Source organism: Antennarius striatus, chromosome 24 (genome assembly GCF_040054535.1).
Source record: "Antennarius striatus isolate MH-2024 chromosome 24, ASM4005453v1, whole genome shotgun sequence".
NCBI classification, from domain to species: Eukaryota; Metazoa; Chordata; class Actinopteri; order Lophiiformes; family Antennariidae; genus Antennarius; species Antennarius striatus.
The window spans coordinates 7,534,482-7,557,245 of NC_090799.1; the positions used below are offsets into that span (position 1 = coordinate 7,534,482).

General features: G+C 45.5%; 1 protein-coding gene and 2 long non-coding RNA genes across 3 annotated transcripts in view; 2 read left to right on the forward strand and 1 right to left on the reverse strand.

Annotated features, from left to right (window-relative positions):
• The window catches only part of LOC137591658 (uncharacterized), a 26,330-nt gene continuing 3,566 nt past the window's right edge, over positions 1-22,764 (forward strand). Inside the window, exons 1-3 of the long non-coding RNA XR_011034699.1 lie at positions 1-229; positions 577-744; positions 1,926-2,040. This is a non-coding gene — a long non-coding RNA (uncharacterized lncRNA). The remainder of the gene's footprint in view (positions 230-576; positions 745-1,925; positions 2,041-22,764) is intronic.
• Positions 8,893-20,780, forward strand: LOC137591657 (uncharacterized). The gene is made up of 6 exons (XR_011034698.1): positions 8,893-9,131; positions 18,402-18,573; positions 18,702-19,194; positions 19,761-19,890; positions 20,354-20,522; positions 20,651-20,780. It is a non-coding gene; the product is annotated as an uncharacterized lncRNA (long non-coding RNA).
• LOC137591656 (cyclin-J-like) overlaps positions 20,653-22,764 on the reverse strand; it is a 13,936-nt gene continuing 11,824 nt past the window's right edge. The window contains exon 5 of the mRNA XM_068309794.1: positions 20,653-21,018. Within this exon, the coding sequence (XP_068165895.1) occupies positions 20,664-21,018 (355 nt within the window). The 3' untranslated portion in view covers positions 20,653-20,663. The remainder of the gene's footprint in view (positions 21,019-22,764) is intronic.

Below are 22,764 nucleotides of genomic sequence, written 5' to 3' on the forward strand. Positions count from 1 at the left end.
TGTGGACAGGTGAAGCTGGAGGAATGCATGGAACGGCAAGCAGAAAGAGAGCTCCGTGATATATATATTTTTTTTTCATCAGACACAGGGGAAGTGAATAACTTTGGAATATGTTGTAGCTTCCCATAACGTGGAAGTTGGTAACGTGGTGTTCCCGCTGTTACAAGAGAGAGACACAGCAGAGCCAATTAGCGTTTTTTCTTTCAAGTGTTTTCCATTGATTATCCTGGTGAGTGGCTGTTCAATACTGACATTCGTTACATTTGTTTAATGCTACCATAAAAGATTGTATGAAGTAAAAAACCAGTCAGGATAAATCTGTTGCGTACTGTTCAGTGTTTTATTTTGTGATTATTATGCCGGTTGTAAATGCAAATTAAGTAAGCACATGTGTTGTGTATTTGGATAAGCTAATGTTCTGGAAATGAGTAAAACGCTAATATGATTGATTGAGAGGTGAATGAAGAGACAATGGACTATTAGTATAACAACAACAACAACAAAAAACATCTCTATTGTGATGATTCTGCTGGTGTTAAGCCCATATATAATTTTCTGCACACTCTGGCTGTGCAGGCTGGTTTTTTTTTGAGGGAAAACTCTCCCAGATGACCAAGTGGATGATCCTTAACACCAACCTTGGGAAGACTTCACCCCCGTCCAATAGTTGAGCCGAAGAGGAGGACGGTAGGAATAAACTGATAGGAGACTTCAAGGAGGAGCACTTCTTTCCCCTCTTCCATGGTGAATTTGGAACTTCTTTTTTGTTGTTGTTGTTTTTCCTCCACTGAGATCGCAGGATATATATATATATATGTATTTTTTTGTTGGGCCCAACGACGGATAATTGGAAGGGTTAAACCATAATAAGGTTGACGGTTGATTGGATAATTTTTTTTGCATTTTTCCTATGTACACTCACTAATTTTATTTTCTTTTGCATCATTTTTGTGTATTATTTATATATTTGAATTGCCTAGTCGAGGTATAAGAAAGGAGGGACATACATTCATAAAACCTGATCAATTTAAATATATTTTTCTTATTATACTTCCACGGTGTCTGTGTGTGTGTTTTTTTGTGTGCTGGAGGTCTTACTGCTCTATATAGAGTTGCTACTACCAATCTCCTTATTGAACCTAAAGATCTTAATTCACAGAGTTCCAATTATTGATGATAATGATAACCTACAGGTAAGCCAGGGTTACAAATTGTGGTGCCGAAACCCGGGAGATTGGTTACTAGTAGCTGCCTGATCTTCCACCACACAATACACACCTAAGTGATTTAGCGATTCCAATGAGCAGTTATGGATCTTTGCGATCGTTTCGAAGTTAATGCCCGCAACTCCCTGTATATAACAGGGGTTGAAGAAATTGTGACAGATAAAGAACTAACAAGTATATTTGAGACTAATGGTGAAATCACACAGATTGTAAGGATTCCCAATGAGACAGAACAGCCAGAGGGTAGAATTCTGATTGAATATAAATATTACGGTGCCATCTGTAAAATTGACCCCAGTACTTTAGGTACCATACAAAGCCCCAAAAACCCTGATGTAGTGTGGTCTGTGAGAACCATTAACGATATTTGTCAAGAAGATATTGGTAAAGAGATAGCCCGCAGGACCCTTGTTGAATTGAAGGGTGTTGCAGGTAGTAGCATAGCGGGTTTCCTAAGTGTATTTAAAGATTTGCAAGAGAGTGATGTTACCACACCTACACCCCATTCCCAGAACCATGACGCCACAGGCCATAGAAGTGTTGATGTAGAGCCCACACCCATTCCCAGTACCCCCCTAACCTACTAGCCAGCCAGCCCCACATTGATGGCAATATTACCAACCCACCCCAAATCCAGAGAATGATTGTCGAACATGTTATCCGAAATGAGTCAACCAGTTCATTGTCCACACAAACCAGGATACGCACCTTCTCTGGCCGGATGCCGAGGCCCAATGGTGAGGTCGACTATGAGACCTGGCGCACCCAAGTTGACCTCTTCCTCAGTGATCCTTCCATTCATGACGGTGTAAAGGTGAGGAAGATCCTTGAAAGTTTATTGAGTCCAGCTGCTGATGTTGTGAGACCCCTTGGGATCAGCTCACCACCAAGCACCTATGTTACTCAACTTGATTCAGCTTTTGGTGCTGTGGAGGATGGAGAGGAATTGTTTGCAGCATTTCTCAGCTCTAACCAAGACAGAGTGGAAAAACCCTCAGCATACCTGAACAGACTGCACAACCTTCTCACTAGGGCAATTTCTAGGGGGGGAGCCCCTGCTCAAAGTGTAAATGATCAGTTACTCAGACAGTTCATTTGAGGTTGTTGGGACCAAGGCATTATAGTGAGCTTGCAATTAGATCATAAAAAAAACAATCCACCATCTTTCCCTGAACTACTCCTCATTTTGAGAACTGAGGAAGACCGCAGATCAGCAAAGCTGGATAGAATGAAAAAACATCTGGGCTCTGCAAAAGCTGTTGCACAGGCTCATTCCATTTTTGATATGCCCTCCTATGAGGAGCCACCCTTTTCACCCAGTACAAAACAAAGCGAGACCTCCCACCTTGAGAAGAAAGTGAATGAGCCTGACGGATTGATGCACTGACAAAGACAAAAACTAAGCAAATTTTCTCAATCATTTCAGTTTGTTTTAGTTAGTTTTGTAAAGGCCCAGGTGCCGAAGCTTGGCTGATTGCCGCCATCAAGTGCTCTGCTCCCTAGTCAACTAAAAGAAACAGGGAGACCAGAAATTATACTCAAATACAACATAACCAAATTAACCCTAACCAAAGTCATTCTTAAAATACATATACTACCAAAGACCACCCAAAACTAGCTTGCTACCCATACATACTATACCATAATACTAGATAACAAATGCATACAGGGAACCGTCACAAGATATATGCAGGAAACTTTGTTACAAGTCACTTTCTTGTCATTGTGAATTACAAAAGCATTGTTGAACAAGTTTGGCCTGGTTTCAGTCCGAAAACAGCAGCTTGATTACATTTCGCATATTTTACTCAGAAAGATGTCTAAAGTAATTGCTTGTAGTTGAAACCTCACATGTTGAGATATATACAGGATGCCTGCTTTACAGTCATTGTAATGTCACTTTGGATGAGAGAAGCATTGTTGAGCATGTTTGGACTGATTTCACTCAAAACAGTTTGCATTCATTTCAGCTTGATTAGACAGAATCAGCTCCAAATCGACTGTTTACAGCTAAGAAGTCACATGTTTTGACATATGAAGGAAATGTGTTACAGGTCATTTTCATGTCAGATTTCGTGACAAGATCATTGTTGAGCAATTTTGGACTGCTTTCAATCTGATAACAAGTGTTTGACTTCTTTTCAGCTATTGCAGTCAAAAACTGCTCCAAAGCATCTGTTTTCAGTTGAGAATTCACATGTTCAGATATATGCAGGAAACTTCGTTGCAAGTCACTTTTTCATTTTTATGTCACTTTGAGGGAGTGTAGCATTGTTGAACATGTTTGGATTGATTTCATTCAAAACAACATTCATTTCAGATGGATTTGTCAGCCACAGCTCCAAAATGACTGTTTTCAGCTGACAAATGAAGCGGATTCATACCTACTGGTTTCACAGCGCGTTCGTCTAATGATTAGGGCAGACAGATGACTCTTGAGACGATGGTTGAAGTTTGTGGTACTTTAATTTACAGAGCTCTGGGTCGTTCTCCAATACAACAAACATCCGTGCATGTGGTATGAGAAGGACAAGTTCTCATCTCAAGACAGTGGTTTTTATACTATTGAAGACAGGCATGATGTCACATGACTCCTTTACAGCAGGGCTCAAAATTAACTTTTTTTCTTGGTAGCACTGCTGCTCCCAAATTTAGAAGTTAGTAGCACCAGCAAAAACTTTAGGAGCACCTACCCAAAAGCAAGGCAGTGACGGAGCGATAGAGACGCTCCATCCATCTCTGTTCCGCACGCCTCTCTCCCTCGCCCAGGAGAGCAGCCGCAGCTGCGCTCTCATTGTTTCCTGGCAGGACCGCAGGAGCGCGGTCCTGCTCAGACTGTTTTGCGCACATTCTCCAGCAGGTCCGCATCAGATAAACTGTCGCGGTAGTGTGTTCAAGGGTGCACACTCGGCGCTTACGCATTTTCCCCACATTCACACAAAACTGTATGAGAGACGCTCACCTGAGAATGCTGCGTTGGTCTGCCTCCGGGTCAGGGGCCGAACCGAGGCACTACCTGGGTGTGGCTTAAATAGCGCATTGTGGCGCGCTGTCAGGCCGGCCCGGTGCCTGGACTGAACCATTTTGGTGATTATTTGATTGATTTGTATTTTAAAACATCACTAAAAGATGTTTTATGTTGCCCCAAACTCCACCATGCCTTTAGTGAACATTCGTTTGCATTTTTCTTAGTCTTTTTGCCCTCAGCTCGGACTTCAGGGGATAATTCTGCTCAAAAGATCTGTGCTTTGTTTCATAGTGGCGCTTCATGTTACCACTTTTAATTCATGCTATGTGTTCAGACCATATGAGGTAAAATGGTTTTGAATTGCCTGACGGAGGAATAAACAAATTTCGTCAACTCATTGTTAACCAGCGGTTTTCCTCGTTAACCTCCCTTCGTTTGGAGCTATGCTGTGAATGCATTATAACCTCAAGGTCTATAAACTACCTCTTCTTCAGGCTAGGAAACTGAGCTTATTTAGCAGGTGTTGATTGTATCTTGTGAGAGGATCTCATCTATCCATCCATCCATCTTCCACCGCTTATCTGTAGTCGGGTTGCAGGGGCAGCAGCTTCACCAGGGAGCCCCAAACTTCCCTTTCCCCGGCCACATCCACCAGCTCTGACTGGGGGATCCCAAAGATGTTCCCAGGCCAGTGTGGAGATATAATCCCTCCACCTGGTCCTGGGTCTGGCGCGAGGTCTCCTCCCAGCTGGACGTGCCAGAAACACATCACGGGTCAAGAGCCGTGTTGATTAGTTATGCACTACAATTTTGTAATGTCCTAGAATTCAAATTCTTTATTTGGGGGCCTTTAGCAGGTATGAGATTAAAATGTGATTACTTAAATTGTGATTAATTAAATTAATTTTCTTAATCGCCTGACAGCACTAGTTCTTACCATTCCTTTTTACACAAGTTAAACAATGTTTATTAAGGTGTGTGTGAGTGTGTGTGTGTGTGTGCGCGCGCGCGTGTGTGTGTGTGTGTGTGTGTGTTTTTGTCTGTGTCTGTTTTTGCATGTGTGTGTGACAGGGAGAGAGAGGTTGTTCTACTGACCAAATAGTCCTATGCTGTTTTTCAGATGCTCATTTACTTTAATGAAAACAAGTTGTTCCACATGGCCAGGGTCTAGGTTTGCTCGCTGTGGACTAACCACATTTCCAGCTGTGCTAAAAACCCGCTCAGACTGGACACTAGTAGGTGGACAAGTGAGATGCTGCAGTGCAGAGCGTCAAATGGGGCCAGCTCTGGAGCTTGTCTGACCAATATGTCACTGGGTCATCAGTAAGGCTGATGTCCCATCTGCCAGGTAGACCTCTACATCACCTGATGGCAAATGTGTCCTCAGTGGAGTGGCTGATTTCCAGGAAGGACAGGACTGAAGTGCTGCTGGTGGCAGGTGTCTCTCCTGTATTTCTTGAAGGTGCAGCCACAGGGTCACATTGCTCCATCTTCTTCTTCTCCTTTCGGCATTTCCCTTCAGGGGTCACCACAACAAATCAGTTGCCTCCATCTAACCCTGTCTTCTGCATCCTATGGAATAATGCCCTCTTGAGTGCATCCACATCCACACTGTTTAGGAAACAGCTTGCCTTATGTCTGGGGTCAAGGAAAGTGGTGAGTAGAAATGTGGAGTTTATAAAGATGGGTTCGAAACGCCAATGTAGTTCTTTGCTCAGATTGGTTTCCTTGCTGCTGCTCCTAACTTTTCCCTGGACTCAGCTGCACCATCCAGGTCTTGCCACTCTTTCGTCCTGATCATCATCACCAGCCATGACATGATCAGAGTCACCCTCAGATTCCTCAACAGCTGCATAAGCCTCCAAATGTAGTGACCTGATAATGGAGCACAAGCCATGCAGCAGAGGGATGACCTCAGATATGGAGGCACTGTGTTTTGAGAGCGCCCTTGTGACCTCCTCAAATTGACTCAGAACAGTGAGCATGTCTGAAGCCAACCTCCACTCATTTGGGTAGATGACTGTTGGAGCTCTACCCATGTTACACTCCTGTGTCATAATCTGCACAGCCCTGTGCTGCTCATCCAGCTGCTGGAGCATGTAGAACGTATAATTCCACTTTATCACATACCGCTTCAAAGTCGTTATGTATTGTAATTGTCAGTGTTCATGTGTTCGTCCGTTAGTCCGTTTGTCCATCAGTCCACCAAATATTTTTGTGACAGTTGCTGAAAGATGGGGGGAAAAATGAATTACTTGGACAGCAAAGGGGATGAAACTGAGATGGTGACCTTGACCTTGAGAAAACTAGGTTAAGGTCAAATTTTAACTTGTACACTCAAGAATCTCTGTGACAGTAAATAAGATAAATAATTTGCGATCTCAATCGCGTGTGCTTCCTGGAACGTATTAATGGCAAAGAACGATGGCACACTACTTACGGTAATTAAAACGTTTATGAATCCTCCCCATGGTGATATTAAACCACATTATATCTGATTACCTCTCCCCACACTCTGATACATTGTTTAAAGCACTTTTGTGTCTCAGGTAAGTCCAAGACTCATGGAACATAGTGCACTTCCGGATGCCATCAGCCAATACAATGCCAGAAGGGATCACGTGACTACCTTCCAAAAATCCGTGATGAGTACAAAAGTGGAAATTTGATCTTGACTTAGTTTTCTCAATGTCAAGGTCATCTCATTTTCATCCCCTTGAGCCACTTGAGTAATGTTACAATACATCACTGATTCGCGGGATGTAACAAAGCCAGCATGGTAGCATTCAGACTGTTTGGTGCTGACTAGTGATGAGTAGATGAGGCCTCCTGAGGTGTGATGCTGTGTCCATACTGTATCACTGTATACTGACACCTACAGGCAAAATAAAAAAGAATCCACCTGCATCCTGCTAAACCAGTGGTTGCTTCTGGTTTAGAGACTCAACCCTCATGGACCTTTACTGGTGTATCAGAGTAATGCAACAGGAAGTGAAGGTATTGAACTCTCATCCAAACCACTAATTTGTTTCTATCAGGTAATTGCAATCTTAAAATAAAAAATCTCTAGAGGTGGTACATATATGGAAATCAGTGCAAAAATGCTTACTGGAAAAATAAACTTAATCAGATCGCTCATGTTCCAGAATTTCATGTCATTTTTCACACATTATAAAGCAGAACTATTATTTTAGACAATATTACAGAACGCAAACACTAAAATCTCAGTTCAACACAGATCAGATTTATTTAAAACTACCAATGAGCAAAGCATTGAGTGAAATCCTGTGTTCAGAACAGCAACAGCCTCTCTCTGTAAACCCAATGACATGTGGAGACCCAAGTTTCTTTTTCTTGTTTTTACAAAAGCTATCAAAGAAAAAACCCCAAAACCAAACAGAACAATACCACATCAGTGCTGTTTTATTTCAACTACAAAGCTAAATTATCCTTCTATCATAGCAGGGTCACCAAGGCCACAGCACTGGGTTGGAGTCCGGTTCCACCTCTGAGGTCATTTGGCTCATCATAACTTTTGGTCTGAAGCTAAATTCTACAGTAACATCAGTGGTTGAGGAGATGCAGACCAACAGCCACTTCACAACATTCACATTCAAACCAAACAGATTCCTAACGCAGAAACTTCAGAAGATTAAGGCTTATGCATATTGCACATTGCATAGAGTTTGTGTTTCAAAGTACTGTACTGATCTAAAAACAATTCTTCAAAATAAAAGCATATTTCTGCCTACAGTATCTTCAGCAGATCAATCCCAATCTAACAAAAGACGGATCAACTCAGGAGTAGTGCAAACTGACTGGGTAGGCTCTGCTGGCATTGGATCCATCGAGGTAGTGATGGTCTGTGAGCCGGCGTACTGGGGGCCATTGGGAGTCTGCAGGCTGGCGGGGTTGCTGAGGTCCGAGGCAGACGCGTGGGGATGGGGATGGGGATGGGCCAGACCGTACTGCAAGGGCTGCTGGGTGTATTCCATGATGGGCCACTGGAGGTACTGGTCCACGGTGGCCGTCTGGTCTGAACTGTGGACCCAGGACGTGCCTGGCTGCTCCTGACCAGGCTGTAGGCATTTCTGCTTTTTGGCCGCTTGGACATCACTGTCATGTGCACTGGAAGGACAGACACACAGTTGGAGCGCTGTTGTATCAGATCCTAGAGCACATGTGTCAAACAAGGCCTGAGGGCCAAATGTGGCACACCACATCATGCTATGTGGCCCACGAGAGAATTAAAGGTCAGTGTCTAAACATAATTTAATTACTGCATTGTGGGAAATGACGTTTTTGGATAAAGCACACTTTTGACTGTTTTTTTAAAGCCCATATTGAACAAAGGTAATGTCCTGACTTGTGTTTGATGTTATTTTTCTTAATTCATTGGATAGTTTGATCCTCGATTGATGGAGTTCTGTGGCTTTAATAACCTGACAAATTAAAAGGATTTATGATTTAACAGAGAAACAAATTTTTTCAGTGTAACTGTAATGTTACTTACTTAACATTAATGAGTAGTTTTACATTTTACATTACATTGAGTTACGCTTAAGTAATTTGTTTTGTTTCATCTTTCTATCTTCAACGGTTGCGAAGATATTTGTGTATTCCTTCATCTGTCCGTCTACCAAACTTTGACAATTACAATACATCACTGCTTCGCGGCATGCAACAAAGCCAGCATGGTAGCATTCAGACTGTTTGGTGCTGACTAGTCATGGGTAAATGAGGCCTCCTGAGGTGTGATGCTGTGTCCATACTGTATCACTGTATACTGACACCTGCTGGATCTTAAAACTTAAAACAGGCACACACAAAAAAAAAGAATCCACCTGCATCCTGCTCAACCAGTGGTTGCTTCTGGTTTAGAGACTCAACCCTCATGGACCTTTACTGGTGTATCAGTAATACAACAGGAAGTGAAGGTATTGAACTCTTATCCAAACCACTAATTTGTTTCTATCAGGTAACTGCAATCTTAAAATAAAAAATCTCTAGAGGTGGTACATATATGGAAATGAGTGCTAAAATGCTTACTGGCAAAAAAAACTTAATCAGCTCGCTCATGTTGCGGAATTTCATGTCATTTTTCACACATTATAAAGCAGAACTATTATTTTAGACAATATTACAGATTTTAAACGCTAAAATCTCAGTTCAACACAGATCAGATTTATTTAAAACTACCAATGAGCCACAAGAGGAAATGTCGCCACAAGAGGACATAAGCCAGTGTCTTATTGTGCCGGTCCCAAGTCTGGATAAATACAGAGGGTTGAGTCAGGAAGGGCATCCGGCGTAAAACTTTTGCCAAATCAAAGATGCGAATCAAACCTATGACTTCCATACCGGATTGGTCGAGGCCCGGGTTAACAACGACCGCCATGGGCGCTGTTGACCCACAGGGTGCCGATGGAAATTGAACTACTGTTCGTCGAAGAAGGAGAGGAGGAAAGTGTGTTTGGAGGAAGAAAGAGAAGAGGATAATCAAGAATATAGGACTGAGAGTAGGGACGTTGAATGTTGGAACTATGACAGGAAAAGGTAGAGAGTTGGTTGACATGATACAGAGGAGGAAGGTAGACATACTGTGTGTCCAGGAGACCAGGTGGAAAGGTAGCAAGACTAGAAGTTTAGGAGCGGGGTTCAAGTTGATCTATCATGGTGTAGATAGGAAAATAAATGGAGTCAGAGTCATCTTGAAAGAGGAGTTTGTTAGGAATGTCCTGGAGGTAAAAAGAGTGTCAGATAAAGTGATGAGTCTGAAGCTAGAAACAGAAGGTGTGATGTTCAATGTTGTTAGCGGGTATGCTCCACAGGTAGGATGTGAGCTGGAGGAGAAGGAGAAATTCTGGTTGGACTTTGATGTAGTGATGCAGAGCATACCTAGAAGTGAGAGAGTTGTCATTGGAGCAGACTTCAATAGACATGTTGGTGCAGGAAACAGAGGTGATGAGGAGGTGATGGGCAGGTTTGGTATCCAGGAGAGAAACGCAGAAGGACAGATGGTAGTTGACTTTGCAAAAAGGATGGAAATGGCTATAGTGAATACTTTCTTCCAGAAGAGGCAGGAACATAGGGTGACCTATAAGAGTGGTGGTAGGAGCACACAGGTAGAATACATCTTGTGTAGACGGTGTAACCTGAAGGAGATCAGTGACTACAAAGTAGTGGTAGGTGAGAGTGTAGCCAAACAGCATTCACCAGCTTTGAACTGAGCCTTTTTGAGCTGGGTCGCTCTCACACTGTGCTGTGTGCCGTGGTCTATCGGCCTCCTAAATACAATAAGGACTTTTTAAACGAATTTTCTGACTTCCTGGCTGAGATTATGCCTAAATATGACCGTGTCCTTATTGTTGGTGATTTTAATGTTCACGTGTGTTGTCCTGAAAAGCCAATGGCAACTGACTTTTTGAACCTCATTGACTCTTTTAGTCTTGTGCAGTCTGTGTCTGGACCCACACAAGAACATGGACACACACTCGATCTTGTTTTATCGTATGGTTTGCCTGTTTTTAACCTAGAGATTTGTGATGCAGTGTTTTCTGATCATATGCCTGTGCTATTTGAGGTTACTCTTGTCACTAATACAGTTAAATCTGCCGCTGCTTCTCGGCGCTGTCGCATCATAAACCCTTCCACTGCTGTTCAGTTTTCGGCCGCTTTTAATCATAACTCTGTCATTCCTGGGTCTGTGTGCAGTACAGAGGAGCTCAGCTCATGGTTTCACTCCACCTGCCAGACTGTTTTAGACTCTGTGGCTCCATTAAAAACCAGGCAGCCTAAAACTAAATCTGAGCCCTGGTTAAATGACTCGACTCGTGCTGCCAGACGTGAGTGCCGTAAAGCTGAGCGCAAATGGAAAAAGGACAAACTGCAGGTGTCTCTTCAAATGTTGAGGGACTGCTGGCGTCATTATCAAAAAACTGTGAAAAAAGCGAAAACAGAACACTTATCTAATATTATCCTCTCTAACTGTCACAAACCTCATGTTTTGTTTAAAACAATTGATTCAGCTCTTAATGCCAAGCAGACCGCTGTCATAGAGACTTCTGTTGTCTGTGAAAATTTTCTTCACTTCTTTATTGACAAGGTCACTTCTATAAGGGCTCTCATCTCACCTCCTGCTTACGACCCCTCAATCTCTGTCACCTCCTCTGCTGTTTTTGAGCAGTTTGAGCCCGTGACACTGTCCTTTTTACAGGAGATTGTTGGTCAGTTGAGGCCCTCAGGTTCTCCAAATGATGCTGTCCCTCCTCGACTGCTTAAAGAGGTTTTCCCCACTGTTGGAACTACCCTTCTCACAATTATTAATAGCAGTCTCTCCTCAGGTGTCGTCCCTGTGTATTTTAAACACGCAACAGTGCAACCTGTGATCAAAAAACCTGGGCTAGATCCTACAGATCTTGCCAATTTCAGGCCGATCTCCAAACTACCTTTTCTCTCAAAAATCCTTGAGAAGATAGTCTACAGTCAATTAACAGACTTTCTGAAAGACTACAATATTCTTGAGGTTTTCCAATCCGGTTTTAAAACCCTGCACAGCACAGAATCAGCTCTTTTAAGAGTTTTTAATGATATCTTTTTAGCTACTGACTCTGGTGACTGTGTTATTTTAGTGCTTTTAGACTTAACTGCTGCATTTGATACAGTGGACAATGAAATCCTGATCTCCTGCTTGGAGCAGTGGGTGGGCATCAGGGGCATAGCACTGGAGTCGTATCAGGTCGTACTTGGCAGATAGAACGTTCTGCGTCAGCCTTGGCGACTCAGTGTCCTCCTCTGCTCCTCTCCTGTGTGGGGTCCCACAGGGCTCAGTTCTGGGCCCTCTTCTCTTCTCTCTCTATCTGCTCCCGCTTGGCTCAATACTTAGGAAACATGGGATTCACTACCACTGTTATGCGGATGACAGCCAAATTTATGTTCCACTCAAAAAGAAAAATGCATACTCTATCGCTGCATTAGTTAAATGTCTTGATGACATTAAGGCCTGGATGGCCCTGAACTTTTTGAGTTTTAATGAAAAGAAAACTGAAGTGATATTTTTTGGTGGCACCGCTGGTACACCCCTTCCAGATCTGGGTTCTTTGGCCCAGCATGTCAGGCCAGCCATCACTAATCTTGGGGTAAAAATGGACTCAGGTCTCAAGCTTGACAGCCAGATCAGGGCAGTAGTGAAGTCCAGCTTTTATCATTTGAGGCAGCTGGCCAGAATAAAACCTATTCTTTCGAGGCAACACTTCGAAACAGTCATCCACGCCTTTGTCACCACTAGGCTGGACTATTGTAATTCTCTTTACGTGGGGGTTAGTGCTTCTTCCATCTCCCGTCTCCAGATGGTCCAAAATGCTGCTGCACGTCTGTTGACCAGCACCCGTAAAGATGAGCACATTACCCCCATTTTAGCCTCACTCCACTGGCTACCCATACATTTTAGAATCCATTTTAAAATTCTTTTATTTACTTTTAAATCCCTGAATGCCCTTGCCCCACCTTACCTCTCTGAGCTTCTACACCGCTATGTACCTGCTCGCTCTCTCAGGTCAGCTGATCAGCTGCTCCTGAATGTGCCTAAAACCAAACAGAAGCTCAGAGGGGACCGTGCCTTTGCTGTTGTGGCACCCAAATTGTGGAATGATCTGCCTCAGCAAATCGGACAGGCCTCTTCTCTGTCTGTTTTTAAATCTCGCGTGAAGACCTACCTCTTCTCCTTGGCTTTTAACATCTAGATAGACACCTGATTTTATTTTGTCTTATCTTTTTTATCTTACTTTATTGCTCTGATTATTTGATTTTGTTTTTATCCATATTTTATGTTTTATGTTTTTAGTTGATTAACTTTACTTATAATATTTGAGCCATTTTGTCTTTTATCTATAATGTTTGTTCTTTTTTATTCATTCGCCTGTACAGCACTTTGGTCGACTGCGGTTGTGGTAAAGTGCTCAACAAATAAAGTTTGGATTGGATTGGATAGGATGGTGGTGTGCAGGATGACTCTGGTGGTGAGGAAGATGAAGAGGGCAAAGGCAGAGCACAAGACAAAATGATGGAAGCTAAAAAAGGAAGAGTGTTGCATGACTTTTAGCAACGAGTTAAGACAGGCTCTGGGTGGCAAGGAGGTGCTTCCAGATGACTGGACAACTGCAGCTAATGTGATCAGGGAGACAGGTAAGAGAGTACTTGGTGTGTCATCTGGAAGGAAAGTAGACAAGGAGACTTGGTGGTGGAATGAGGAGGTACAGGGTGGCAGTAGAGTTTCTGGCTGGGTTGTTCAACGGGATCTTAGATAGTGAGAAGATGCCTGAGGAATTGAGGAGAAGTGTGCTGGTGCCCATTTTTAACAACAAGGAGGTCATACAGAATTGTAGCAACTACAGAGGAATAAAGCTGATAAGCCATACAATGAAGTTATGGGAAAGATTAGTGGAAGCTAGACTAAGGGCAGAAGTGAACATTTGTGAGCAGCAGTATGGTTTCATGCCAAAAAAGAGTACTACAGATGCAGTATTTGCTTTGAGGATGTTGATAGAGAAGTACAGAGAAGGCCAGAGGGAGCTGCATTGTGTTTTTGTAGATCTGGAGAAAGCTTATGACAGGGTGCCCAGACAGGAACTGTAGTATTGTATGAGGAAGTCTGGAGTGGCAGAGAAGTATATGAGAGCGGTGCAGGACATGTTTAGGACTGTAACACAGTGGTGAGGTGTGCTGTAGGTGTGACAGAGGAGTTCAAGGTGGAGGTGGGACTGCATCAGGGATCAGCTCTGAGCCCCATCTTGTTCGCTATGGTGATGGACAGGCTGACAGATGAGGTTAGACAGGAATCTCCATGGACTATGATGTTTTCAGATGACATTGTGATCTGTAGTGAGAGCAGGGAACAGGTGGAGGAGAAGCTAGAGAAGTGGAGGTTTGTCCTGGAAAGGAGAGGAATGAAGGTTAGCCGCAGTAAGACAGAGTACATGTGTGTGAATGAGAGGGACCCAAGTGGAAGAGTGAGGTTACAGGGAGAAGAGATCAAGAAGGTGGAGAATTTTAAGTACTTAGGGTCAACAGTCCAGAGCAATGGAGAGTGTGGAAAAGAGGTAAAGAAACGTGTACAGGCAGGATGGTACGGGTGGAGGAAAGTGTCAGGTGTGATGTGTGATAGAAGACTTTCAGCTAAAATGAAAGGAAAAGAGTACAAAACTGTGGTGAGACCAGCGATGTTGTTTGGTCTAGAGACAGTGTCACTGAGGAAAAGACAGGAGACAGAGCTGGAGGTAGCAGAGATGAAGATGCTCAGGTTCTCTCTGGGAGCGAGCAGGAAGGATAGGATCAGGAATGAGTACATCAGAGGGACAGCACATGTTAGAGGTTTTGGAGATAAAGTCAGAGAGGCCAGACTGAGATGGTTTGGACATGTCCAAAGGAGAGATAGTGAATACATTGGTAGAAGGATGCTGAGTTTTGAACTGCCAGGCAGGAGGCCTTGAGGAAGACCAAAGAGGAGGTTTATGGACCTAATGAGGGAGGACATGAAGATAGTTGGTGTGAGAGAAGAGGATGCAGACGACAGGGCTAGATGGAGGCAATTGATTCACTGTGGCGACCCCTGAAGGGAAAAGCCGGAAGGAAAAGGGGAAGAATGAGCAAAGCACTGTTTTCAGAAGAGCAACAGCCTCTCTCTGTAAACCCAATGAGATGTGGAGAAGCAAGTTTCTTTTTCTTGTTTTTACAAAAGCTATTACCCTTCCTTGAGTGGTCACCTTATCGTGGTGGAGGGGTTTGTGTGTCCCAATGATCCTAGGAGCTAAGTTGTCTGGGGCTTTCTGCCCCTGGTAGGGTCACCCATGGCAAACAGGTCCTAGGTGAGGGACCAGACAAAGTACTGCTCAAAGACCCCATATGATGACAAAAAACACTGACACACGTTTTCCCTTGCCCGGATGCGGGTCACCGGGGCCCCCCTCTGGAGCCAGGCCTGGAGGTGGGGCTCGAAGGTGAGCGCCTGGTGGCCGGGCCTGCACCCATGGGGCCCGGTCGGGCGCAGCCCGAAAGGACAACGTGGGTCCCTCTTCCCATGGGCTCACCACCTGTGGGAGGGGCCATAGGGGTCGGGTGCATTGTGAGCTGGGCGGTGGCCGAAGGCAGGGACCTTGGCGATCCGATCCCCGGCTACAGAAGCTGGCTCTTGGGACGTGGAATGTCACCTCTCTGGCAGGGAAGGAGCCTGAGCTGGTGTGTGAGGTTGAGAAGTTCCGACTAGATATAGTCGGGCTCACCTCCACACACAGTTTGGGCTCTGGTACCAGTCCTCTCCAGAGGGGTTGGACTCTCTTCCACTCTGGAGTTGCCCATGGTGAGAGACGCCGAGCAGGTGTGGGTATACTTGTAGCCCCCCGGCTTGGTGCCTATACATTGGGGTTCACCCCGGTGGACGAGAGGGTAGCCTCCCTCCGCCTTCGGGTGGGGGGCCGGGTCCTGACTGTTGTTTGTGCGTATGCACCAAACAGCAGTTCAGAGTATCCACCCTTTTTGGAGTCCTTGGAGGGGGTGCTGGAGAGCGCTCCCACTGGGGACTCCATCGTTCTGCTGGGGGACTTCAATGCTCACGTGGGCAATGACAGTGAGACCTGGAAGGGTGTGATTGGGAGGAACGGCCCCCCCGATCAGAACCCGAGCGGTGTTCAGTTGTTGGACTTCTGTGCTTGTCACGGACTGTCCATAACGAACACCATGTTCAGACATAAGGGTGTCCATATGTGCACTTGGCACCAGGACACCCTAGGCCGCAGTTCGATGATCGACTTTGTGGTCGTGTCATCGGACTTGCGGCCGCATGTCTTGGACACTCGGGTGAAGAGAGGGGCGGAGCTGTCAACCGATCACCACCTGGTGGTGTGTTGGCTCCGATGGTGGGGGAAGATGCCGGTCCGACCTGGCAGACCCAAACGTATTGTGAGGGTCTGCTGGGAACGCCTGGCGGAATCCCCTGTCAGAAGGAGTTTCAACTCCCACCTCCGGCAGAACTTCACTCACGTTCCGGGGGAGGCGGGGGACATTGAGTCTGAGTGGACCATGTTCCGCGCCTCCATTGTCGAGGCGGCCGACCGCAGCTGCGGCCGTAAGGTGGTCGGTGCCTGTCGTGGCGGCAACCCCAGAACCCGTTGGTGGACATCAGCGGTAAGGGATGCCGTCAAGCTGAAGAAGGAGTCCTATCGGGCCTTTATGGCCTGTGGGACTCCTGAAGCAGCTGATAGGTACCGGCAGGCCAAGCGGAATGCGGCTTTGGTGGTTGCTGAGGCAAAAACCCGGGCGTGGGAGGAGTTCGGTGAGGCCTTGGAGGACGACTTCAAGACGGCTTCGAAGAGATTCTGGTCCACCATCAGGCGTCTCGGGAGGGGGAAGCAGTGCAGCATCCACACTGTATATAGTGGGGATGGGGAGCTGCTGACCTCAACTCGGGACGTTGTGACTCGGTGGGGAGAATACTTCGAAGACCTCCTCAATCCCGCAGACACGCCTTCCCATGAGGAAGCAGAGTCTGGGTTCTCTGAGGCGGGCTCTCCTATCTCTGGGGTTGAGGTCACCGAGGTAGTTAAAAAGCTCCTCGGCGGCAGGGCCCCGGGGGTGGATGAGATCCGCCCGGAGTTCCTAAAGGCTCTGGATGTTGTGGGGCTGTCCTGGTTGACACGCCTCTGCAACATCGCGTGGACTTCGGGGACAGTGCCTCTGGATTGGCAGACTGGGGTGGTGGTCCCCCTTTTTAAGAAGGGGGACAGGAGGGTGTGCTCCAACTACAGGGGCATCACACTCCTCAGCCTCCCTGGTAAGGTCTATTCAGGGGTTCTGGAGAGGAGGGTCCGTCGGGAAGTCGAATCTCGGATTCAGGAGGAGCAGTGTGGTTTTCGTCCTGGCCTTGGAACAGTGGACCAGCTCTACACCCTCCGCAGGGTCCTTGAGGGGGGATGGGAGTTCGCCCAACCAGTCTACATGTGTTTTGTGGACTTGGAGAAGGCGTTCGACCGTGTTCCTCGGGGGGTTCTGTGGGGGGTGCTTCGGGAGTATGGGGTACCGGACCCCTTGATAAGGGCTGTTCGGTCCCTGTACGACCAATGTCAGAGTTTGGTCCGCGTTGCCGGCAGTAAGTCGGATTCGTTTCCAGTGAGGGTTGGACTCCGCCAAGGCTGCCCTTTGTCACCGATTCTGTTCATAACTTTTATGGACAGAATTTCTAGGCGCAGCCAAGGCGTTGAGGGTGTCCGGTTTGGTGGCCTCAGTATTCCGTCTCTGCTTTTTGCAGACGACGTGGTGCTGTTGGCTTCATCAAGCCGTGATCTCCAACTCTCACTGGAACGGTTCGCAGCCGAGTGTGAAGCGGTTGGGATGAGAATCAGCACCTCCAAATCTGAGACCATGGTCCTCAGTCGGAAAAGGGTGGAGTGCCCTCTCCAGGTTGGGGATGAGATCCTGCCCCAAGTGGAGGAGTTCAAGTATCTTGGGGTCTCGTTCACGAGTGAGGGTACAATGGAACGGGAGATCGACAGGCGGATCGGTGCAGCGTCTGCAGTGATGCGGACTCTGTATCGGTCTGTCGTGGTGAAGAAGGAGCTGAGCCGAAAGGCAAAGCTCTCGATTTACCGGTCGATCTACGTTCCTACCCTCACCTATGGTCACGAGCTATGGGTCGTGACCGAAAGAACGAGATCCCGGATACAAGCGGCCGAAATGAGTTTCCTCTGTAGGGTGTCCGGACTCTCCCTTAGAGATAGAGTGAGGAGTTCGGCCATCCGGGAGGGACTCAGAGTCGAGCCGCTGCTCCTCCGCATCGAGAGGAGCCAGATGAGGTGGCTCGGGCATCTGGTTAGGATGCCTCCTGGACGCCTCCCTGGTGAGGTGTTCCGGGCACGTCCTACCGGGAGGAGGCCCCGGGGACGACCCAGGACACGCTGGAGAGACTATGTCTCCCGGCTGGCCTGGGAACGCCTTGGGATTCTCCCGGAGGAGCTGGATGAAGTGGCTAGGGAGAGGGAAGTCTGGGCTTCCCTGCTTAAGCTGCTGCCCCCGCGACCCGACCCCGGATAAGCGGAAGAGAATGGATGGATGGATGGATGGACAAAAGCTATTAAAGAAAAAAACAAAACCAAACAGAACAATACCACATCAGTGCTGTTTTATTTCAACTACAAAGCTAAATTATCCTTCTCTCTTAGCAGGGTCACCAAGGCCACAGCACTGGGTTGGAGTCAACTTCCACCTCTGAGGTCATTTGGCTCATCATAACTTTTGGTCTGCAGCTAAATTCTACAGTAACATCAGTGGTTGAAGAGATGCAGACTAACAGCCACTTCACAACATTCATACTTCACATCTCAAACCAAACAGGTTCCTAACGCACACTCTTCAGAAGATTAAGGCTTATGCATAATGCACAGTGCATGGAGCTTGTGTTTCAAGGTGCTGTACTGATCTAATAAAGTTTCTTCAAATTAAAAGCATATTTCTGCCTACAGTATCTTCAGCAGATCAATCCCAATCAAACAAAACATGGATCAACTCAGGAGTAGTGTAAACTGACTTGGTAGGCTCTACTGGCTTTGGATCCATCGAGGTAGTGATGGTCTGTAAGACGGCATACTGGGGGCCACTGGAAGCCTGCAGGCTGGTGGGGTTGCTGAGGTCGGACGCAGACACGTGGGGATGGGGATAGGCCAGGCCGTACTGCAAGGGCTGCTGGGTGTACTCCATGGTGGGCCACTGGAGGTACTGGTCCACGGTGGCCGTCTGGCCTGAACTGTGGATCCCAGACGGGCCTGGCTGCTCCTGACCAGGCTGTAGGCATTTCTGCTTTTTGGCAGCTTGGACGTCACTGTCATGTGCACTGGAAGGACAGACGCACAGTTGGAGCGCTGTTGTATCAGATCCTAGAGCACATGTGTCAAACAAGGCCCGAGGGCCAAATGTGGCACACCACATCATGCTATGTGGCCCACGAGAGAATTAAAGGTCAGAGTGTCTAAAAATAATTTAATTACTGCATTGTGGGAAATGAAGTTTTTGGCTGAAGCACACTTTTGACCATTTTTTTAAAGACCATCTTGAACAAAGGTAATGTCCTGACTTGTGTTTGATGTTATTTTTCTTAATTCATTGGATAGTTTGATCCTCGATTGATGGAGTTCTGTGGGTTTAATAACCTGACAAATTAAAAGGATTTATGTTTTAACAGAGAAACAAAGTTTTTCAGTGTAACTGTAATGTTACTTACTTAACATTAAGGAGTAGTTATATTTTACATTTCATTGAGTTACGCTTAAGTAATGTGTTTTGTTTCATCTTTCTATCTTCAACGGTTGCAAAGTTATTTGTGTATTCGTTCATCTGTCCGTCTACCAAACTTTGACAATTACAATGCATCACTTCTTCGCTGGATGCAACAAAGCCAGCATGGTAGCATTCAGACTGTTTGTTGCTGACTAGTGATGGGTAGATGAGGCCTCCTGAGGTGTGATGCTGTGTCCATACTGTATCACTGTATACTGACACCTGCTGGATCTTAAAACTTCCTTCAGGCAACAACAACAACAACAACAACAAAAAAGAATCCACCTGCATCCTGCTAAACCAGTGGTTGCTTCTGGTTTAGAGACTCAACCCTCATGGACCTTTACTGGTGTACCAGTAATACAACAGGAAGTGAAGGTATTGAACTCTTATCCAAACCACTAAGTTGTTTCTATCAAGTAATTGCAATCTTAAAATAAAAAATCTCTAGAGGTGGTACATATATGGAAATGAGTGCTAAAATGCTTACTGGCAAAAAAAACTTAATCAGCTCGCTCATGTTGCGGAATTTCATGTCATTTTTCACACATTATAAAGCAGAACTATTATTTTAGACAATATTACAGAACGCAAACACTAAAATCTCAGTTCAACACAGATCAGATTTATTTAAAACTACCAATGAGCAAAGCATTGAGTGAAATCCTGTGTTCAGAACAGCAACAGCCTCTCTCTGTAAACCCAATGAGATTTGGAGAAGCAAGTTTCTTTTTCTTGTTTTTACAAAAGCTATTAAAGAAAAAAACAAAACAAAACAGAACAATACCACATCGGTGCTGTTTTATTTCAACTACAAAGCTAAATTATCCTTCTATCTTAGCAGGGTCACCAAGGCCACAGCACTGGGTTGGAGTCAAGTTCCACCTCTGAGGTCATTTGGCTCATAACTTTTGGTCTGCAGCTAAATTCTACAGTAACATCAGTGGTTGAAGAGATGCAGACTAACAGCCACTTCACAACAATCATACTTCACATCTCAAACCAAACAGGTTCCTAACGCACACTCTTCAGAAGATTAAGGCTTATGCATAATGCACGGTGCATGGAGCTTGTGTTTCAAGGTGCTGTACTGATCTAATAAAGTTTCTTCAAATTAAAAGCATATTTCTACCTACAGTATCTTCAGCAGATCAATCCCAATCTAACAAAAGACGGATCAACTCAGGAGTGGTGTAAACTGACTTGGTACGCTCTGCTGGCTTTGGATCAATCGAGGTAGTGATGGTCTGTAAGACGGCATACTGGGGGCCATTGGAAGCCTGCAGGCTGGCGGGGTGACTGAGGTCCGAGGCAGACGCGTGGGGATGGGGATAGGCCAGACCGTACTGCAAGGGCTGCTGGGTGTACTCCATGATAGGCCACTGGAGGTACTGGTCCACAGTGGCCGTCTGGCCTGAACTGTGGATCCCGGACGTGCCTGGCTGCTCCTGACCAGGCTGTAGGCATTTCTGCTTTTTGGCCGCTTGGACATCACTGTCATGTGCACTGGAAGGACAGACACACAGTCGGAGCGCTGTTGTATCAGATCCTAGAGCACATGTGTCAAACAAGGCCCGAGGGCCAAATGTGGCACGCCACATTATGCTATATGGCCCACGAGAGAATTAAAGGTCAGTTTCTAAACATAATATAATTACTGCATTGTGGGAAATGAAGTTTTTAGCTAAAGCACACTTTTGACCGTTTTTTTAAAGCCCATATTGAACAAAGGTAATGTCCTGACTTGTGTTTGATGTTATTTTTCTTAATTCATTGGATAGTTTGATCCTCGATTGATGGAGTTCTGCGGGTTTAATAACCTGACAAATTAAAAGGATTTATGTTTTAACAGAGAAACAATTTTTTTCAGTGTAACTGTAATGTTACTTACTTAACATTAAGGAGTAGTTACATTTTACATTTCATTGTGTTATGCTTAAGTAATGTGTTTTGTTTCATCTTTCTATCTTCAATGGTTGCGAAGTTATTTGTGTGTTCGTCCATCTGTCTGTCTACCAAACTTTGACAATTACAATATATCACTGCTTTGCGGGATGCAACAAAGCCAGCATGGTAGCATTCAGACTGTTTGGTGCTGACTAGTCATGGGTAGATGAGGCCTCCTGAGGTGCGATGCTGTGTCCATACTGTATCACTGTATACTGACACCTGCTGGATCTTAAAAATTAAAACAGGCAAAGAAAAAGAAAAAAAGAATCCACCTGCATCCTGCTCAACCAGTGGTTGCTTCTGGTTTAGAGACTCAACCCTCATGGACCTTTACTGGTGTATCAGTAATACAACAGGAAGTGAAGGTATTGAACTCTCATCCAAACCACTAATTTGTTTTTATCAGGTAACTGCAATCTTAAATAAAAAATCTCTAAAGTTCTAATCTAGATACAGGTAGTCGTCGACTTACGACCTATGCAACTTACGACCGATCGACTTTACGACCACAATGTCCGGGTAACGCGGGCATTCCCTCCAGCCACAGTACTCACGCTCTGAGACTCCCGCGCTCTCTTCAGTCCCCACGGCGCACACACGCTGTTCAGTCACACTGTGAGATCAATAGCCCAGCCCACTACTGATGGGCTGGGCTGCTTAGGAGGCTGTGACGGAAAAATGTATGAATGGCGTATGGAAAAACTGTCAAGCGTTACGTGAACTCTTCTGCTGGATTTGAAAGTGACGAAGAACTTGATCAGATTCGAGAGAAAATAGTGAAACTGGCAAAAAACCTCTCCTTGGAGAACTCACGAATGATCGCGCTGTATGAAGAACTGATCGCGCTGGAAGAAGAAAGAGTGGAAGAAGAAGAGAGAAGAGAAGCAGAGAAAGAACAGGAGGAAACAGAAAAAATGTTCACCACCAAAGGCTTGTCAGAAGGCTTTTCCCTGTTAAATAAACTCCGTGCACACTTTGAAGAAATGCACATAGAACATAGAAACATTTGCAAGGATTGAACGGATGGCAAACGACGCTTTCCGTCCATATCGTGAAATTTATGAGGAGAAAAAGAAACAAACAATTCAGACAAAGCTCACAATGATTATGAAAAGATCGTCTCCCGCTCCCACCAACCCACACGCTGCCCCAGCTGACGATCCGGACGACCCCCAGCCAAGAACCAGCGCTGCTGGATTTAATTTTTACTTAAGAGTCGATTTACGACCAAGTCGAGTTACGACCAATCTGTCGGTCCCAATCGCGGTCGTAAGTCGACGACTACCTGTATTCATTTTACCT